The sequence below is a fragment of the Ursus arctos genome, unplaced genomic scaffold, assembly GCF_023065955.2.
Source record: "Ursus arctos isolate Adak ecotype North America unplaced genomic scaffold, UrsArc2.0 scaffold_18, whole genome shotgun sequence".
NCBI lineage: Eukaryota > Metazoa > Chordata > Mammalia > Carnivora > Ursidae > Ursus > Ursus arctos.
The window spans coordinates 34,844,946-34,864,947 of record NW_026622852.1 but is presented as its reverse complement, the minus strand read 5'-3'; the positions used below and the strand labels follow the sequence as shown (position 1 = coordinate 34,864,947).

Below are 20,002 nucleotides of genomic sequence, written 5' to 3'. Positions count from 1 at the left end.
CATCTTCTATATGAGGGTACTGGTTTCTCAGTATCTTTGTCACGCTCCTCTCCTTATGACTCAAGACTACCCAGTCTCCCTTCCTTCTTCTTTTGGTGAAAATGATCTTAGTTACAGGAGCTCCAGTCTCATGTAGTCATTGATTGGTTTTCTCTTTTCTCCTAAACTGATTTCAAGTTAGGAAACACATTTTAAAAAGGCTTAGATTCTGGTTTTGACTCTTTCAGCTACAAGCTGCCAAAATATAACCCAGAATGGGACAAGCTCCAAAGACAAAACTAAGTTCTTTGTATTTATAGTTATAGCATGTTTCATCTTCCATTTATAGCTGCACTGTACAAAACAGTAGCTATTAGTAAGATGTGGCTCTTTACATTAAAATTAATTACAATAAAGATTTTAGTTTCTTAGTTGAACTGGTCATATTTACAGTGCTGAAGAGCTGCCTGTGTGTAAGTGGCTACTGTGTTGGACAGCACGAATAGAACTTTCCATCACTGCATAAAATTCTGTTGAACAGCACTGCCCTAAAATATAAGCTTTTGGGGCTTTTTATCTTCTCATCCCCAATGGCACATTGTAGATATTTAATGAAAGCTGATAAAAATGCAACAAGAACTGAAGCAAAAGAAAGCAGAAAAAAGTTTAATTTTTAGATGAGATATTCCAGGTGCTTTTATAAGAACTTAACTCAGTCATTCTATACAGAACATACAATCATTTCAACATACAAGTCACTCCACCACTTTGAACACTCTATTTTAAAGTTAAAAAGTTTCTAGTTTAAAAGGCTTTGTCTTGTTTCCAAGGGTAATGAGGCAATATGCTTATTAAAACACTCGTTTGCAGAACTCAGTACATTTTAAGTAGTTCATGAATGTTCTTCATCCGTAACTTAAAGGTTAAACCTGAGGAATTAGAATTTTTATTATCAGAACTGCATAGCAAAACCATGTCCAGATAATAGACATACCAAATAATCTACAGATCAAGATAACCTGTAAACCATTTAATAAATCCAATTTAAAGCAAAACAAATGTTAGGAGAGATACTAAATGATATCCAAGTTAGCAGTTTTGAAATGCTTCATCATACTTTTTTAAATGCAACAAAAGTTGTCAAATGTTAACTGGGCACATACACCTAATATCATTTATCCCATGACAACAAACTGCTGAATATTTGGTTGTTTGGAAATAATTATTTGGGCTAAATTCACTCTGCATGTGGTACTGAGCAGTCATAAATTGAAAGTGCAAATGCCTGAATGGAAACATAGCTTAAATCATTTATTTATGCTACTATTCTACACTGACACACTAATGCTGTGAGAGACGTTTGTAATTGTACAAAGTCTTGATATAGAGTAATAAGCTTCATGAGAAAAATACAAAAAGGCCACAGGTCATGCACAAACTAAAGAATGTTAAAGGGTATTTGTTCAGGTAGGTTGTTTTTTTTTTTTTTTTTTTTTAAGTCCTGGTGATACCACTTTAAGCACATGCTTTACAAAAAGAAAGAGCATCTAGAAGTATCCCAACACTTAAATCCATTATTAACTGAAAATAATACCTTACATTTACATAGCATTTTACTGTGTTGAAGCAATTTCACATACTCCATTTCATTTTATTTCTCACTAATTCTCACAAATGTGAGGTAAGCTGAACAAGTTACAATTATTTTATGTAAGGCAGTGGAGGCCCAAAGATGAGAAATGATTTATGTAGAGGTCATAGATCTAGCTAGTATATGGTAGAGTAAGTGATTAATTTTAAATTTAATTAATTACTTCAAAAGAAATGAAACCAAAATACTTATTAAATTATATCCAGAAATCTCAAAGACTAGTGGTTTTTAATGTAAATTGCTCTAAAACTTTATATCTTACAGTATGAATTAGATACAAATTTGATTTTAAAGAGTCTCCTTTAAATGGTAAATTAGACTCCGTGCTTTGGTACCTTAGAGATACTGAAAATGTTAATATATATATATATATATATATGCATTCTCGCAGCCCTTAGGCTCTCCAAAAATTTTCAAAGCTAATAAAAAGGCCTTTTAAAAACCACTCACTTACAATTTGACTTATTTTAGAACTGGTCCAAACTTACGAAGCTCCAAGCCAAAGCAAACACGTTCACCCACCTTCTGCCCTACATACTGTGAAATCCTCCACATGCCTATTCCCAAGGACCAACTTACAGTGAATGGGTATCATTAAGAAAATATATAAGGTTAAACTAACGTAGCTCAAATGATTATGAATCAAAAGTCAATACCCTATTATTGACCCAGAAATAAGAAACACTGTTTAAATTTAGTGACTGGGTAGTCTGGGGAGAAAAGTTCCACGGCAATCTCTGTTATTTATTTATAAGCCAGTACTAACTTTTATATGGCAAGTCCAAAAATATCTTTTCAATAAAAACAACATATACCAAATGCAATCCATTTAAACTTCAAATTACTCAAAAAGCTTTACGTATTTACATTAATCAAATATTCCAGGTAACAAAGCATATCAGGTCAAAAATATTTGCATAATGTGAATACTGTAAGATACACACAAAACTAAAACTATACCGAACATGAGGTAATCATTCTGTAATGATAAAGGAAACATTCATGATCTATTATAATGTTTCAGTACCAGCATTATGAAATATACATTTTGGTTAAAAATACCAAATAACTTTATGGTTACTCGGGTGTTGAGTAAATTTATGCTGACTATACAGTTTCCTAAAAGAATATATCCAGTTTAAAGTAAAATCAAGGAAGAAAGTTTTCTAGACCCACTTTATGTGACTATATAAAAGTTAACCATATTATAAGCAGTTAATTTGAATTTTTTATAAACTATAACAAATTTGCTTTTTAAAATTTCTGACTTACTAACAAAACATTGGTTTTAAGATACGAATTTTGTCACACTCCTCAAAAGTAGCAAAACTATATGCACAGTAAATCAAACTTCACTAATTATGGAAATCTAAATCTAAAGCATGGCTGCCATATCCCAGACACTTAAATATCTGTTCTATGAATTAGCTGATGAATGGACACTGATCTAATAAATATGGGATTTTTTTAAAAGAACTGTGATTAAAAATTTTTTAAATAAAAAGAATTATGATGATTTGAAAATACAGTCCTTAGTATTTTTAGCCTGGAATCCACAATATTTTATAGTAAGAAGTCTACAACGTCCTCTTCCAGAATTTATACTCTTTGAAATAATCATTTTCCATGTATATCCTTTTCTAATTTTTTCCATGTTTTCAAAACAAACAAAAATAAGTAACTATAGTTTTAGAAGTATAGCTAAGTCATGAAATGGAGTATGTTAGCCTTATTAAACTCTTTCATTACAAATTATTTACTTTTATTATTTGTACCACCAAGGATCAATCACAAAAATTCAAATTATACATGATACTGTTCATACTTTAATAAATGAGTACATAAAACCAAGACAACATGTTTCTTTAAATGATAACATAGGAAAAAATTACTGTTAGCAGAACAAAGTAGGCCAAGTCTAGCTCCACAGTGGCAGTTTACAGTCTGTCAACATGGTACAGATGCCATCAATGAAACCCATGTACAGACAGGCACACCTCTAATACTTTCATTTTGTTTACCTACACCTGGAACCTTCAGAGAATCACTGTATATTAAATTTCTATGTGCACTCAGTTATTAAATGCCTGATATATACATATTTACCAAAAGTTAAAGACATATGTGACATAGTAAGCCCAAATAGTCTAAATGAATTCTAAAAAAAATTCTTTTCTAAAGTGCTTAAGGCAATTCCTTCATTTCTTTACCAGTTTATTGAAACTGGTCTGGGATTCAACTGCTAAAAGAGAAACACAATACTAAATGTATGTTTTTATAAGACAATTTTTTTATACCTGTGATACATCCATTACCGTCAACCTCTCATGCATTTCTTTTACAGAAAGCAATCATGTTTGACCTGTCAAAACAAAGTAAGTAAACTAATAAAGAATGTCTGAAAGGGTTTACTGTCTTCCCATAATGCATTAAATTGAGCAAATAGACTCAATATTTTTTAATTCAAATGACAATGAGAATGTTCTATATTATCAAGTTAATAGTTACCTTAATGTGGGACTATTTAAATAGGCACTATCATTGATTATTTTCTAGTTTGAAAATGAGGGTGGCAAACTCTTCCAGTTTAACTTAACACGTATAAACTTAAAACCCTACACATTTTGTTCTTTATATTTAGAGACCTTTAAGAAGCACAGTAAGAGGAAAACCTCAGATTCTTGTTTTGAAGTAATAACTGTTATTACTCCAAATGAATTTTCAAATGAATATTAGAAAATTTTATATGAAGGGTTTCAAATGATGGCATGAGCACAGGAAAGAATCATATGCACTTCTCCATACGCCTGCAATAGAAGGCCCTCACCAGTATAACATAATGGTCTCTGGCTTAAATATCAGTTGACACTGCATGGGGCATGGAGCAAGAGCACGCTGAGAGGAAGAAGGCACTGAATTAAAGAGAAGACACAATTACATAAGACATAACAGTAAAAATTTTATACAAGAACTTCTAGCTTTTTCTGTGTCATTTTGCTAAAATATACATGTGTAACTGTTCACATTAAAGCAGCTCCACCACCAAATTACTGCTTTCAGATTTGACTCTATGAAAGAGAATTACAACCTTCTGTTTCCTTAGGTCCTGAAATAATCCCACTGTAGGGAAGAGAACACCCAAAATTTTTTTTCAAAATCTCTAGGAAGAACAAAAACCAAAATTATATTTGTTTGGAGAATCAAAAGGTATCAATTGACATATTCTCTCAACTGCCTTATAGTTTTTGAAACTACCAATATGTCATGAGCCAATGGTGCAGATACAAATGTCTTCTGGAAAAATAATAACCAGTTCAAACAAAATTTCCCATTTAGGTCTGTTTTACCAATGAACAAAACATCCTATCAGTAAGCAGTAAACTTTAAGATAGAATGAGCTATACCTATTCCACAGGCCTTTCTGTAAAAGGCAACTCAGCTATAAGCAGCAACAGTCACTTCTTGGGAGAAGGTTGTCATAACACAATACACTTAAAATGAGAATGAAAGAAAGTCAACATGAGAAAGTAAAATCCAGAGACCACTTAAAATGCTCAAGGGATCCTTAAATACTGTAATCACAACTTTCAGTTTGGCTCAAAGAACTTGTATTACAAATTTTAATCAATTTTTAAAAAATAGGTATGTTCTGCTCAATAACCATGGGTTTTACTCATTGTTTAACACATTTTCCCTAAGTTTGGGAAAATTCTTCTATGATGATTTTTGAAAGAATTATACCCCTTTAGAAAATAAATGAAAGTTGCAAAAGGATTAAAAGAAAAATAACCTCTGAGTAGTTATGCTTGAAAAATTCATGTGGCAAGTAAATCAGAGATATGTAGACATTTTTCAAAATACTTGTTTAAACCATTCCAAATCTTGTTAAAAAGCAGACAAAAAATGACTTCAGTATAGTTTCAGGCACCTCCCTTTATAATCTATCCTTCTGAGATAAAACTTAAATGGTGTAGGTTTTTCCACCTTATACATAACTTTAATAAAATTTCATTCCTACTTGAAATATTAAAAGTCAATATAATTATCAATTATTACCAAATTCAAGTGGGAATTTTACCAAGATAACTATTAAAGGTAGTAAACTAGACAACAAAATCAGAAAATAGAAAGCTTTTAAAAAATCTTATCCATCATCCAAAATGATGGAATGAAAAGAAGTCCAATTAAACAAGGCAACATATAAAGCATATCCCTTTGCCACTGTTAGTGCAACAGATAAAAAACTAATCGGTGATTTTAAGGTATTATGTCTAGAAACTCTTCCTATCCACTCTATTTTAAGTGATATTTCTAAATACCATGGTATTTGGAAAAGAAAATGATACACAATCTAGTCAGTAAACAAAAGAGGATAATTTAGCAAAACTCAACTTATTCACAAACGGAGAAAAATAAACCATTTTAAGAAAACCTTTCTAGCATCTCCAATTATTTCAATTTTTAGAACACCTTCGAAGACTGTATTTTTTTAAAGCTTCACTGTAAGAACATAGTAACAGGTAGTGATGAGATAAAGAGAAAGTACAGAGGAAAGACAACAAGCGTTAAATGCTTTCCTCTCAGGTCCTAGGGCTACCGTATGTAACTAAACATATTAGAAGAGCCAAAGTAATCCAAGAAACACAAAAATGAGTTTCTATATGACTATTTAAACACTGCCTTTCTTCCCATTTACTCTTCAAAACATCAGTTTCTTGCTTGGTATGTGCTTGCTTGATGATACTGCATAGTAGGTTCCTATGAGTCCTTCGCATCAGATGCTTAATGCTAACACATTCCAGGCCTTAAAGCAGAGCGTAGCAAACCTGATTTCCGCCACTCATAAATTTCTGTGATTAGTAACTGCACAGAAAAGGCCACCCAATCAGAAGGGGGGTAAACATATTCTGAGTAAGCATTACTGAGTAACATTGTTTAGGCTGCTAGCTGAACCAGTCATTCCATTTTCACTTTTCTGAAGTGTTCTCACAGCACTTGGAACCTGCATCCCAGTATTCAAAGAAAGTCCACCACACCAAACCTAAGAAAAGACAAAACAAAGCTTCAGTCAGCTTTCAAATCAAATTAGAACTTAGGTGATCCTTAAAGTTCCATTTGAAAGGAAAAGGCAAATGCCACATATGTGAACGTCAACAAGTTCCAAACTGATAACTTTCATATTTGAACTTAGGGGAAGTGGAAAGGCTAACCCAAGAGTCTTTTAGAACCGCCGAGGCCAGAGGAAGTCTTTGTGGTAGCAGAACCCACTGGAGCTGCACAAAATAGAAGGAACTAAGGGCTGCAGAAATTGAGAGATTAAATTTTTAGGATTAATAGGCAAAAGATATTGGCTATTATTACTGATGCTAACCTTCACAACCAAGAGAAGGGCACAAAGAGCCAATTTCCTTAGATTACAATGAAGTGTGGCCCAAGACTATAGGAATCTAACACTCCTGTGTTAACAGAGTAAAATCCATTATTTTCTTCCCTAACTTGTTAACAATAAGGACTCTTTTATAATTCTTTAAAGACTTCTGAGAAAAATGCAAATGACAATATCCAGATAAACCATATTGCGTTAGTCTGTTATCATAAATGTGAATAAGTTTATGAAAGATGAAACTGCTTTGCTTGTAAACAGTACATATCATTTAATAAGGTGAACAATAACTGATTTGGAACAGACTCAAAAGAATTAAAATATGAAAGAATGGATCATTTAAATTATCATCAATGCCTGGCTTACAGCAGACATAGCTTGAGACAGGGACCTTCTAGAAACTGCTAAAGTATTCCCACCTTCAGTTATATCCTAAGTGTTCAGTATTCACTAAGTGATTACAGTACTGTACCAAAGAATTTATTGACCTGTGAAATTTATAGCTGTATGATTAACATTCCAAATTTTTAAAACTAGCACGATCAGTAATAATAACTCCCAAAACACAAAAGCAACTCTGTGATTATAAAACCACTATATTACTTTTTTGGAAATTATTTAAGTGATTTACAAACCTATTTACTCAAAACATCTAGCACAAAGATTCAAGGGCAAACCAATGAAGAAAGCTTAGCTTCTTCAGTAAATGGCACTGGAACACTTGGAATCCATATGCAAAAAAATAGATCTCAAACCATACCTGGTACCATATACAAAAAATAACTCAAAGTGGATCACAGACCTAAATATGAAACCTAAAACCATAAAACTTTAGGAAGAATGCAAAAGAAAATATCTTTTTAAATTTGAGTTAGGCAAAGCATGATCCATAAAAGAAAAAATGGATAAACAGGACTTCATTAAAATGAAAACCTTCTCTTCAAAATGTTCAGAAAATGAGAAAAGCCACAAACTGGGAGAAAATATTTGCAAAACAGTTATTTGATAAGGGACTCATATCCATCATACATAAAGAAATCTTAAAACTCATTAATGAGAAAACAAGTAATCCAATAAAAAATGAACAAATAGTAGATACTTCACCAAAGAAATTATACAAATGGCAAATAAGCACATGAAAAAATGCTCAACATCATTTGTTCTTAGGAAAATACAAGTTAAAACCACAATGAACCATTACATGCCTATTAAAATTGCTGAACAACAAAAAATCTGACAATATCAAATAACAGCAAGGATGTGGTGAACTGTCATATATTGCTGGTAGGAATGCAAAAGTCATACAGCCATTCTGGAAAACATTTTGGTAGTTTCTTTTAAAGTTAAACATGCATGCACTTTCAACATGATCTAATATCCTCACTCCGAGGTATTTACCCAAGAGACATGAAAACAAATATTCACACAAAAACTCATTTGCAAATGTTTACAGAGCCTTTATTCAAAATTGTCAAAAACTGGAAAGAAACCAAAGTCCTTCAACTGGGAAGTACATGAATAATGTTTGGTACATACAGAGTCAGCAATAAACAGACACTCATCAGCAATAAAAAAGAAGGGACTACTGATAAACACAACACTGATGAATTTTAAATGCATTATGTTACAGAATCAAAAGTCTACATACCATACAATCCCTTTTCTGTAATATTCTGGAAAAGGCAAAACTATAGAGACTAAAACCTGGCTAGTGACTGCCAAGGCTGGGTGTGATGAGAGAGGTCCACTACAAAGGAAGATGACTTTTCTAGCGTGACAGAAATGTTCAACGTCTTGATTATGGTGGTGTTACACAACTGTATGCATTTGTCAAATCCCAAAGAACTGTATACTCCTATAGATTATCCTCAACAAGCTTAATTTTAAAAAGACAATCGATCTTGTACACAAAATATTTGTTACCTAGTTAATAAAGCCTTCAACGAAGGGAAAAAAAATTCCAACCAGTTTGAAAATACATTTCCTAAAGCATCTTACAACACTTACTCATGTAATTATGGTTTAATTATTTGGAATGAAAAGTAAAAAACTCACACTATATGCCTATTTGAGATAGACTCAAATTAAACATGAAATCAACCCTTTGAGACATAGGGGGAAAATTACTTTAAGTTTCATATGGTAAAAAAATTTGTCCCTGATTGATCTACTTGGAAAAACAGCCAACAACACATAATACATCAGAGGTTTATGGCAAAATACTAATAATAAAACCTTCCTCTAAATCCCTAAGTATTTTTCTATGAACAATAACTTTAATCACTGATCACTTTTACCTTTTAATGAAAAAACCAAGAGTCTTGGTTATTATAAATTTAAGATTTTAGGGTATCCAAAGTGAATTATCATTATCAATTGTGAGATTTAAAAGTATTGTATTTTAAACCCACATATGCCCTGAATACTTTCTCCTCATAGTTGAGAAGCTACAGTCAGGGTAATGATGGAAGAACAAACATACTAAACATTCCACCAACTCTGCAATGGAAATATACCATTCTAGAAGAACCCCAAATTAAGGAAAGCTCTAGCCAGAATAATGAGGATCTCAACTGTATTGCAGAACTCCCCCACAGTAGCCCAAACTTACAGAGAGGATAAAGGAGTTGGAAGAGGCAGTAACATCTGCTTAATAAAAAAATAAATTCAAACCAAGTTTCATTTTGTGTGGAGAATCATGACTTTTCCTTGTATAAATCAACCTGAAATTGAGTAGTCCTGAAATTATGTGTGTGTGTATATATGTGTGTCTGCCTACCACACGTGGACTGTCATCTAGTATTTTACAAAGATGACACCGCAGTGCAGCAAAAAAAAGGTGATCTTCTCAATAAACGGCCCTAGAATAAGCAGATATCCATAATGAATTTAAGAATTCTTCACACTTAAGTTGATCCCAACTTCATACCAAACATAGCAATTCTACATTGTACTTGCGTTGCAAATGCAGCCTACATCTAAAGGTACAAGGAAAAGCTTTTAGAAGAAAATGAGAATTTTTTCATGACTTTGTGGGTGAAAAAAGATTTCTTAAATAGAACATAAAAAGTGCTAACCATAAATTTTTAAATTGATAAATTAAGCAAAATTAACAACTTTTGTTCATCAGAAGACACAAGGGAAAAGGAAAGCCAGAGTGGAAAAGAAATTTGCAATACCTATATCTGGCAAAAGACTCACAGTTAAATATTTAAGAACTCCAAATCAATCAATAAGAAACAGGAACAGGACTCAATAGAAATACAGACAAAGGACTTGATCAACAATTTCACAAGAGTATATCTAAATAGTCAATAAACATAAAAAAATGCTTTCAACAGCACTAGTCACCAAGGAAGTGCAAATGAAAAACCACAATTTAATATATCATACCCACTAGAAGGACTAAAACCTAAAAAAGATACTACCAAATGTTGATAAAGATGTGGAAGAATCAAATTCTAATATACTGCTAGCAATAAATTAGCATAACCAACAACTTTGAAAAACCCTATGAGAGTTGATTACACACATACCATACCACCTAGCAATCCAATCTTAGTTATATACCCTCATGGAAATATATACATACATTTACCAAAAGACATGGATAAGAATATTCATAGCTATTCTATTTATAAATGTCCCCAAGGGGAAACCACTCAAGAACCCAACAGATATGTAAATGATGAAATAGTCATACAATGGGAAACTATAAGAATGCATACTACCAATAGAACATGGATAAATCTCACAAACATAATGTTGAACCAAAAAGATATTGCAGGATTCAATAACAAAGTTAAAAGGAGGCAAATTTATGATATTAAATGATATTATGATATTAAATTTATGATATTAAACTCAAGATAGTAACTGTTTTGCTGGCTGACCAGTACGGGTTAGAAATAGGGGGCTGATGAGGTTCTGGTAATGTTCCAATTCTTGATCAAGACAATGGTTACAAAAATGTGTGCAGTCCTATGAAGATTCATCAAACTGCATTCTTTTTTTTATAATAATAATTTTTTTTATTATATTATGTTAGTCACCATACAGTACATCCCTGGTTTTTTATGTAAAGTTCGATGATTCATTAGTTGCGTATAACACCCAGCATTCTTATGATTTGCATACTTTTATGTAATAATATTTACTTCAATAAAAATACCAAAAATATACAATCACAGATTTGGGAGAGGTAGATTAGAGAAAGAAGAATATGAAAAAAAAATAAGGTGTTTGGCTTCCCCAAATATATAGCACTGATTGTTCTCCTTAAAGTTGCCAAACCAAATAAAATATAAATTAGGTACTAACCATGAAACCAGGTAGTACTGGCTGAGTAAATTTTGTCTTAAAGGAATACAACAACTGCTTTGAGCTTGCATCATAGAAAGAGAGCTGACCTAAAAGAAAAAAAAAAAGCACCTTATTATACAAAAACATTTAATTAAATCTAACATATCATCATGGGTAAAAATAATAATACATATTTTGGTACATTTTTTGGTTACAAACTATAAGGACTAAACTCAGAAATTCTCACTTGAAAATCAAGTGAGATTAAGAAAAAGCCCAAATCTAGAACCAGATTCCATCCTAATTCACAACTCCTTCCTATACCCTATGCTCTGGGCTAGCAATTAGACTTCTCACTAGTATCTCTGAGGAACCACAAAGTATGAGAAAAAGACAGAAGTTGTTAAGCAAAAGCTATCTTGAGAGTTGAAAAAGAAAAAAAAGTGTATCAATTATAACATGTATCCTGGGGAAAAATTTGTCTGATTCAAAGTGAGTAAGTAAAAAAGAATGCAGCAAAACTAACATGTCATCACTAAAATTAAATCAAGCCAAAGTTAACTTTTTTCTTTTGAGTAACTAGGTAGAAGGCTCAGCAAATTATTTGGACACAATGGTAGTTAAAATGGTAAAATTGGGTTTCATTAGCTTAAAGTGTCAACTTGGAGAGAAGTATCTAGGGAATTACTTTTGTTCCCTAGTTAATAGTTTCATCTTCAAAATTTTTATAGGAGTGCCTGGAAGGCTCAGTCGTTAAACATCTGACTCTTGAATTCGGCTCAGGTCATGATCTCAGGGTCATGACATTGAACCCTGTGTCAGGATCCATGCTTTTTAGATGATCTGAACAAAAGTTTTCAAAAAGCTTGGCCAAATCTATTAAGATGAAACCATAAGAGACTCTTAACTATAGAGAACAAACTGAGGGTTGATGGATGGGAGGTAGGCGGGGCAATGGGCTAAATCAGTGACGGCCATGAAGGAGGGCACTTGTGATGAGCACTGGGTGTTATATGTAAGTGATGAATCCCTAAATTCTACTCCTGAATCCAGTATCACACTATATGTTAACTACGTAGAATTAAAATAAAAATTTGAAACAAAAGAGAAAAAGAAACTTAAGGACAAATGTAATATTCTTCATTTGAGTTTAAACAACAAAAACAACTCTAAACTGCCTAATATATGGGGGGAAAAGGCAATTTGACAGAACTCCACGAAAAAAGATCTAACAGATTGGGTGGCTACAAGGAGACCACCAGTGCTATTAAGTCCTATTACTAGAAACTGTGCTGCCAAATCACATGTCCTGTGATGGTCAGAAGTTGCATGATCTACTTTCAGAACCAAGCTTTAAGAAATATTTTGACACAGTATATAACCACAGCAGCTTATAAATATTTGGAAAAATTAAGCTGTAAGGAGAACAGCTATGGTGCAGAGACTGTAGTCTGGAAAAAGAGCAAGAGAAGCAATGTTAATAGTTTTTAAACAAATAAATATTGTCATGTAAATGTGGATTAGGGAACATAATTCTGTGTTTTTCCAGATGACAAAATTTGACAGCAGTCTCAGAAGTTATTAAGAAACAAAGTGAGTCAATTTAAGAAAAACCTATTACTGAGTACTACCCAACAGTGAAATAAGCTGCCTTCTAAGACAATAAGCTCCACATTAGAAAGTTCTTCAAGCATAGGAGTGACAACTACCTACAGAGATTAACTGTAAGAAGGATTTTATACCATATGACGGATGGATTGGGCAATCTCTAAGGTCCATTCCAACTTAAAAAATCTGACTCCACCACTCTTTACAGGTAATAAAATAAGGGCAGGAAGGAATTAAAATGGACAGAAAAAATTTTAATGCTTCAGACTAAAATTAAGAAAATCATTCCTTCAGATTTATTAAGCATATTATAGTGCTCACTTCAGCAGCACATATACTAAAATATTACAGATGAGTGCTTTTGTAACGCCTCAGGGCAAACATCACACACCTTCCAGTCAATTCTATAGCTGAAATTATGTTTGTGATCAAATCCTAGTAGGTCAAAACACTCTGACCACCATATTAATGGAAATCATATGTAGACAATTACCAATGAAAAGTACTAAAATATAAGCAACTATGACAAAACGACTTTTGAGAAAATCAGTAAACTTACCCCCATCAAAATCACAAAATACACCTATTCTCTCAGGAACAGCAACATCCAAGGCTTTGACTTTATTATTATGCTTTGCTGCAAATGTGTTCTGTAGCCAGTTGTTGACATGGATACACCAACTAGTGTTTGTCTTTCCTAACTGGTCAAATTTCCCCAAAGTCTTGTATGCTACTCCCACACTGTAGGATTTACAATCCTTCTGGGCCTTGACCTCCCAATAATGTTGTCCACTTTCAATAGCAGTGTCTCCTGCAAAAGATCAGAAAGGTAAATTTGGCTCTTTTTCCTTATGAGTCACATAGGTTTTTACCTCTCATCCCATAAAATAGCACAAAAAATCTGATTCAGAAAAATAACATTAACACACAAACGCTAACTACAGAGTATCTGCCATAACTTTACTTGTATATTTACTACTAATTTTTCTGATTTACAAAAGGCTTTAGAACTTTTCTTCCTTACTATCTCCTCAAAGATATGCATATACACAGAGCACTACGTAAAATGAAGCAATCACAAAAGGCTTTAGAACTTTTCTTCCTTACTATCTCCTCAAAGATATGCATATACACAGAGCACTACGTAAAATGAAGCAATCAATGATTAGACAATGTGAAACCTGCCAAAAGTAATCAGGCTTCAAGAGGGAGAAACTCTGGCAAATATTCATTCAGTACACAGGCCACTCCAGCTCTAAGTGAGTGAAAGACCGTGATGTCTTTAACATTAACTGACATAAAGAAGACTATGTTTATCCTACCCAGCACTGTGTATGATTCCCCAGTAAAACGATCTCTGCTGCCTCTTACTGCTGGTGGCCTGGAGCCTATGGATGTCCGTTTGGGTGATGGTGTGCCACTTCTATATAGACAGGAAAAAAAGAAAAAAAAATATTCTATGTTATAAATATTTTACAAACTGAAATTACAAATCATGAAACTTTGAAAAGATATTTAATTATGTTGCACAAATAACACCATTTAATTTTAACTGAATTATTATCAGAGTTGCCAAGTATAAACACTGAAATGTAAGAAGTCATTAACACAAAGCAGGCTGAACACTAATATCATGCAGACTGAACAAAGAACACACAGTTGGTATAAGAAACAATGCCAAAATGAGACAAGATAAAAAGGAAAACAAAAGAACCAAAAGGAAGAAAAGAACTCAAGAAACGTAATGGATTATAGAGTTTACATTTCTTGCAGTTAAATTTAAATTTTTAAATGGCAAAAATATGATTATAATGAAAACTAAATAACCTTTTCATAAACAACAGGTGTTTTTTGTTCTGGATCTTTTCTTCTTAAAAAGAAGAAATTGGAAATGCCCAAATTCATGCACAGGATAATATAAAATATTATAAAGCATTTCTCCTTCTAAAATGGACAAGATTCAACCTGATCTCCCCTTATATCAAATTATATGATATGATAAACAGGACAGTATTAGGCTTTTCACTAAATCTCAAAAACACAAAATAAATCAAAACCTAAAGATGCTTTAAAAATAATATTTCAATTATATTGCATCACAGCATTTAAAAAAAAATTGTAACTTACCAGTAGTAAAGAAATAAAGGGAAAAGCATGGGGAAAAGACAAACAAACGTAACTATTAAGAGCGGCAGTTTAAATTTCAGAGAAAAGTTACATAAGGAGGACTCTTCCATTGCAGCATTCTAGATTTCCAACCCTAAGAACATTTTTGCAAGCAGTACAACAGCTGTTACTGTCCTAGGTCAAACATGATCCCTCCCACCTCTTCCCTTTAACAATACCTTTGCAGCTTGCCTGTGTATATTAAGGCTCTTTGTTTACCTGCACTCTAAATTGTTTTTTTTTAGTTTCTGAAATGATCTCTTTGCCACCAATTCATCTTGTTCACTGTTAGGAGATAAACCTAAGTCTGACACACTTACTTTAAAAATGTCAAGTACTTCCTTACTGCCTACAAACAACTTAGCTTAGCATTTCAGGTTCTTCTGGATTTGGTCCCAATCTGCTTTTGTAGCCTTCTCACCCCCAGAGAGCACTATTCAGCTAAATGTAGCAGCTAAAGTGTTCCTTAAATTCAGGCAACCTGCTTCAGTGCCTTTTCTCTTGTTTCTCCCTCTCTCAATCCAAGTCCAAATGGCATGCATTCCTCTACTTTCTTGAGAACCAGCCTAAATATATTTCACTAACAAAGATCTTCCAGATCTTACCAGGCTAAATAACTCTTCTGAGGAACCCAGCTCCAGGCCAAAATCCCATGTGTAGCCTTTCGAGCCCAACCATAGACAATTATAAAAGGCTTTTAGTGACAGGCCTAGGAGGGCGGCTGCCTTTCCCATACCAGACTTGGTACACAGCTAGTTCACCAGTTTCTGAAGGGAGATGTAATCCACCTCCACCCCAACCCAGTGCTCAAATGCATATCTGCATTCCTAGCTTAAGCATCTTTATTCAGAGACCCCCTTATGAGACGTTTGCAGCTGCCTCTGTATAGACCTCCATACAGTGGGCAGGGGTGAGATGTGTAGTCTGAAGACACTCTCTCCACTCCATCTCAATACCTTCCACTTCTAACCTTTCTTCTCCCTTCTTGGCCACAGGTCCATAAAACAACAGGAAGAGCATTCTGTTTGGGGCTCTCTTGGCAGTAAGATGATCCTCCAGATAACCACCACTTGCAATCTGCTTTGATTTACCTGACCCTCACCCGGCGCCAGTCTGTTGGGGAAAACGGAACACTGAGGAGAGCTAGCACCCTTTCCTCTGAGGCCTCTTGTTTATACTATCACGTAAGTGAATGAAGGCTTGATTGTTACTTTCAGTTTGGCTCAATGTCCTAACTGACCACCTTAAACTTGGCAGTTCAAGACATCTTTCTTCCTCAAAATCCTTTACTCATGCTTACCATTACATGTAATCTCTATCTTGTGTTATTATTTGATTATAGATATGTATCTCATATACACATAAGCTAGGGCAAACTTCTTAAAGGCAAGAGGGCTGTTTATCCCTATAAGCCCCACCACAACCAGCTAACACCTTACACTGAACAAATATTTATGGAAAGAATAAATGTATATAACATTCCATGAGTACCCTACATATAAAATACCCTTAAAAAGGAAAGGAGAAAGAGAAATAATATGATCTGAACTGCTAAATATAAGCAGTCTAAAAATCTCCAAGTGACCAAATGAAACTGCATATACTCTATTAATTCCAGCAACATTTTATAATTTATAATATGCTAGCCCTGAAGTCATTTTCACTAATAATAAGCAGATAAACTAGTAAAAAAGAAAATAATTTTGAAAAGGGAATACATTCTGGTTTCTGGTAAAGATGTGTGGTATCTTCAAATTAGCACGTTATTAATCATGCAATTTGATTGATTCTGAGCACTTAGTAATTTCAGTAATGACATTTATTTTTCATCCTTGATGCTTTTGAAACTGCATGATTACTACACAATATAGAACACTTCAAACCTGCCTCGTGTCAAATACAAGTAAAAACAGAGCTGTAATGTTAGATATACTGAATACAGCACAAGAAAGATGTCAGGTATAAGTAAATGCAGAAAAAAATCAGATAAGGGAAAATAACAAGAAAGACTTTAAAGCAGAGCTTATTGTTTTGTTACCATATACAATATAATCCAAACAGTATGCAGCATACTATAATGCTGTAAATTCAAAACATAAGCTACCAATACAGACGGTCTACACAGAGCAGTATTTTAGCTTATGAAAGCGCTGCAATGGCTTCTGCTTATTGGTTAAAAGAAAAATTAAAGTTATTCAGCCAAGCTAGATATACTAAGTCCTAGAACCAGACAGACATAGATCATCACCTTGTATGTTTCTTCAGTGAAGTAACATGGACACTGTTAGATAAAAATAGGCAACTGTTAAGAGACTGCTTTACAACTTAAATTTAACAGCTTATAATAAAATTAGATCAAAAGCCTACTGAGAAAAAATTTTTTTTGATTCACTGTTTTAATCACAGTGATATTACTTTATTTCAGTTTAAGCAAAATTTTCCTCTGTTAAAAAAGAAAGAAGCTCCCATACTTTGGAGACTGTCTAACTAGTAAGTCTGACAACAACAAAGGTCCTAAGACTTCCTCTTTGGTTCATAAGCTTGCTGATCAGAGGCAAGACAATGGGACTGTACATGTAAGACAGGTTCTCTCTTAAGCAATTCAAGTTGCTGTAGATATAACCTTAAAGAAATGGAATGCTGAAATAAAATGTGTAAAAAGAGGATTAGGAAAGAAAAAGTAATGAAAAATGTTATAACAAATTCAAGTATTGGTAACAGTTTATAGTATTGGTGTCGTTAACCTATCACAAATCATACTGAGGTATAGAGTAAGAATTTCATAAGTCATTGTCAAGTAAGAAACAATGTACAAGCATGTGTCCACATAACAGACATAATGAACTGGCTTACCTGCCCTTATTCTCTTTCCCCTTCATTTTATTTTCTTGACCTTTTCCTCCAGTAGGATCCCACTCTACACAGGTATCTTCAACTCTCAAGTTCAAATGGGATGACGAGTTATCCAAACTGAAGTTTAGTGCTGTCCAAAAAAATATTTCACTTTTTAAAAAACATAAAACATATCCACATTCTAAAGCACAACTATCATCACATTATTTTCCTACTTAATTTATTCAACACTGTAGATAAATAATAAAGTTCAAATTCCTAATGCTAGCATTTATAGTCCCCAAAGATAAGTCTGTAATTAACTAACTCCTACTTTATTTCCCATAATTGTTCTTACATACCCTGTAACTCCAACCAAATACGATGTACATGCATGGCCTCTAGTGTTTCTGCTACTCCTTCTGCTGGAATCTCCATCAGCACATAATAATCTCAACTTTCTGTTATTAGAATATTAGTTGATTATCAGTTGATTGCTAAGACTAAATAGGAAGAGGAGCTGATAGACTTGAGGATGCGGAAAAAGTGATGTGGTATAAAAAATTACACAGCCTGGTACACACACACATTTTCTCTGAGGCTCTAATACTTAATGGTTTCATATTTAAACTCTCAGAAGTTTTGAATTAAAAAGCACAGAGAAACAGGCTATCATAGCAGAAGCAAGGAAACTGGCCAGCTGATAGAGCTAGAGATGACTTAGATTACAAAGACATGGGGAAAGGACTATTTACATGAAAACAAATCAAAAAACACAAACCAACGTCACAGGAATAAAAGGCACAGCATAGGGCATATAGTCAGTGGTACTGGAATAGCACTGTATGGTGACAGATGGTAGCTATGCTTGCAGTGAGCACAGCACAACTACAGAGAAGTTGAATCACTATGTTGTACACTTGAAACTAATGTAATGTGCCAAATTCTAAAAAGTAATTTTAAAAAATGTAACAAAACTATGCTTTTCAAATTACTTGGTATTTTGGGGAACTATCTACCTTACTCACAAGACTTACTCAGAACTGCTAGCTTAGGAAATCAATGTAACAAGGTATTACCTTCTCTCTTTGGAAACTGAAGGTAAATCATTAAAATGTAAATCATTAAAATGCAGAATTCCTCATGTTCTCAAATGTAATTTCTAGAATCTCTGCTTTAAGCAAGGTATCATCTACTACACAGTTATCAACAATTATAATCTGCTTCTGTTAGTTCTATTCTCCTTCAAAATTTCAAATTTCTGATAATTACTCATTCAAGTGATATTCCTTTAAAACTCCATCTCACTTAAGGATATTACGCCATTTAGCCAAAGCTTCAATGTATCTACGAAGTATGCATCATCAAACAACAAAATATTCGTATACAGAGCCTAATGTTTACCTAGTAAATTAAAAAATTTTTCCTTCACTATTCCGTAAAGAGCACTTTTTTTTTAAAGATTTATTTATTTATATGTCAGAGAGAGAGAGAGAGCACAAGCAGGGGGAGCAGCAGGCAGAGGGAGAAGCAGACTCCCTGCTGAGCAAGGAGCCTGATATGGGACTTGATCCCAGGACCCTGGGATCATGACCTGAGTCAAAGGCAGATGTTTAACCGACTGAGCCACCCAGGAGTCCCAAGAGCACTTTAATTTCAACTATGCAACTGACCATTGTTCATTGTCTTTACTTATAAAATAACTTACTGCTTCTAGGAAATATCATACTAAACAAGTAAGTTATTAGCTTTTAAAAATTTGCATGTAGGGGCGCCTGGGTGGCACAGTCGTTAAGCGTCTGCCTTTGGCTCAGGGCGTGATCCCGGCATTACGGGATCAAGCCCCACATCAGGCTCCTCCGCTATGAGCCTACTTCTTCCTCTCCCACTCCCCCTGCTTGTGTTCCCTCTCTCACTGGCTTTCTCTGTCTCTGTCAAATAAATAAATAAATAAAATCTTTAAAAAAAATTTGCATGTAAACAGAAAGGAACTTACAGAAAGAAAATATTTTTTTAAAAAAATGACAAAAAAAATTCCTTAATAAGGAGGTTACTAAATAGGCACTTAATAGTTACTTCAT

At 33.5% G+C, this 20,002-nt stretch overlaps 1 protein-coding gene across 5 annotated transcripts in view; it reads right to left on the bottom strand.

Annotated features, from left to right (window-relative positions):
* Positions 1-619: 619 nt before the first annotated feature.
* Positions 620-20,002, bottom strand: part of FSD1L (fibronectin type III and SPRY domain containing 1 like) — a 64,192-nt gene continuing 44,809 nt past the window's right edge. For 3 of the 5 annotated variants that reach the window (XM_044386764.3, XM_044386766.3, XM_057313639.1), the window contains 6 exons: positions 17,943-18,072; positions 17,338-17,370; positions 14,246-14,346; positions 13,483-13,734; positions 11,334-11,422; positions 620-6,671 (listed from right to left, as the gene is read on the bottom strand). In XM_044386764.3, coding sequence (XP_044242699.1) covers positions 6,549-6,671; positions 11,334-11,422; positions 13,483-13,734; positions 14,246-14,346; positions 17,338-17,370; positions 17,943-18,072 — 728 coding nt within the window. In that variant the 3' untranslated portion in view covers positions 620-6,548. The remainder of the gene's footprint in view (positions 6,672-11,333; positions 11,423-13,482; positions 13,735-14,245; positions 14,347-17,337; positions 17,371-17,942; positions 18,073-20,002) is intronic. The other 2 variants (XM_044386765.3, XM_026506078.4) reach the window with 2 other exon arrangements.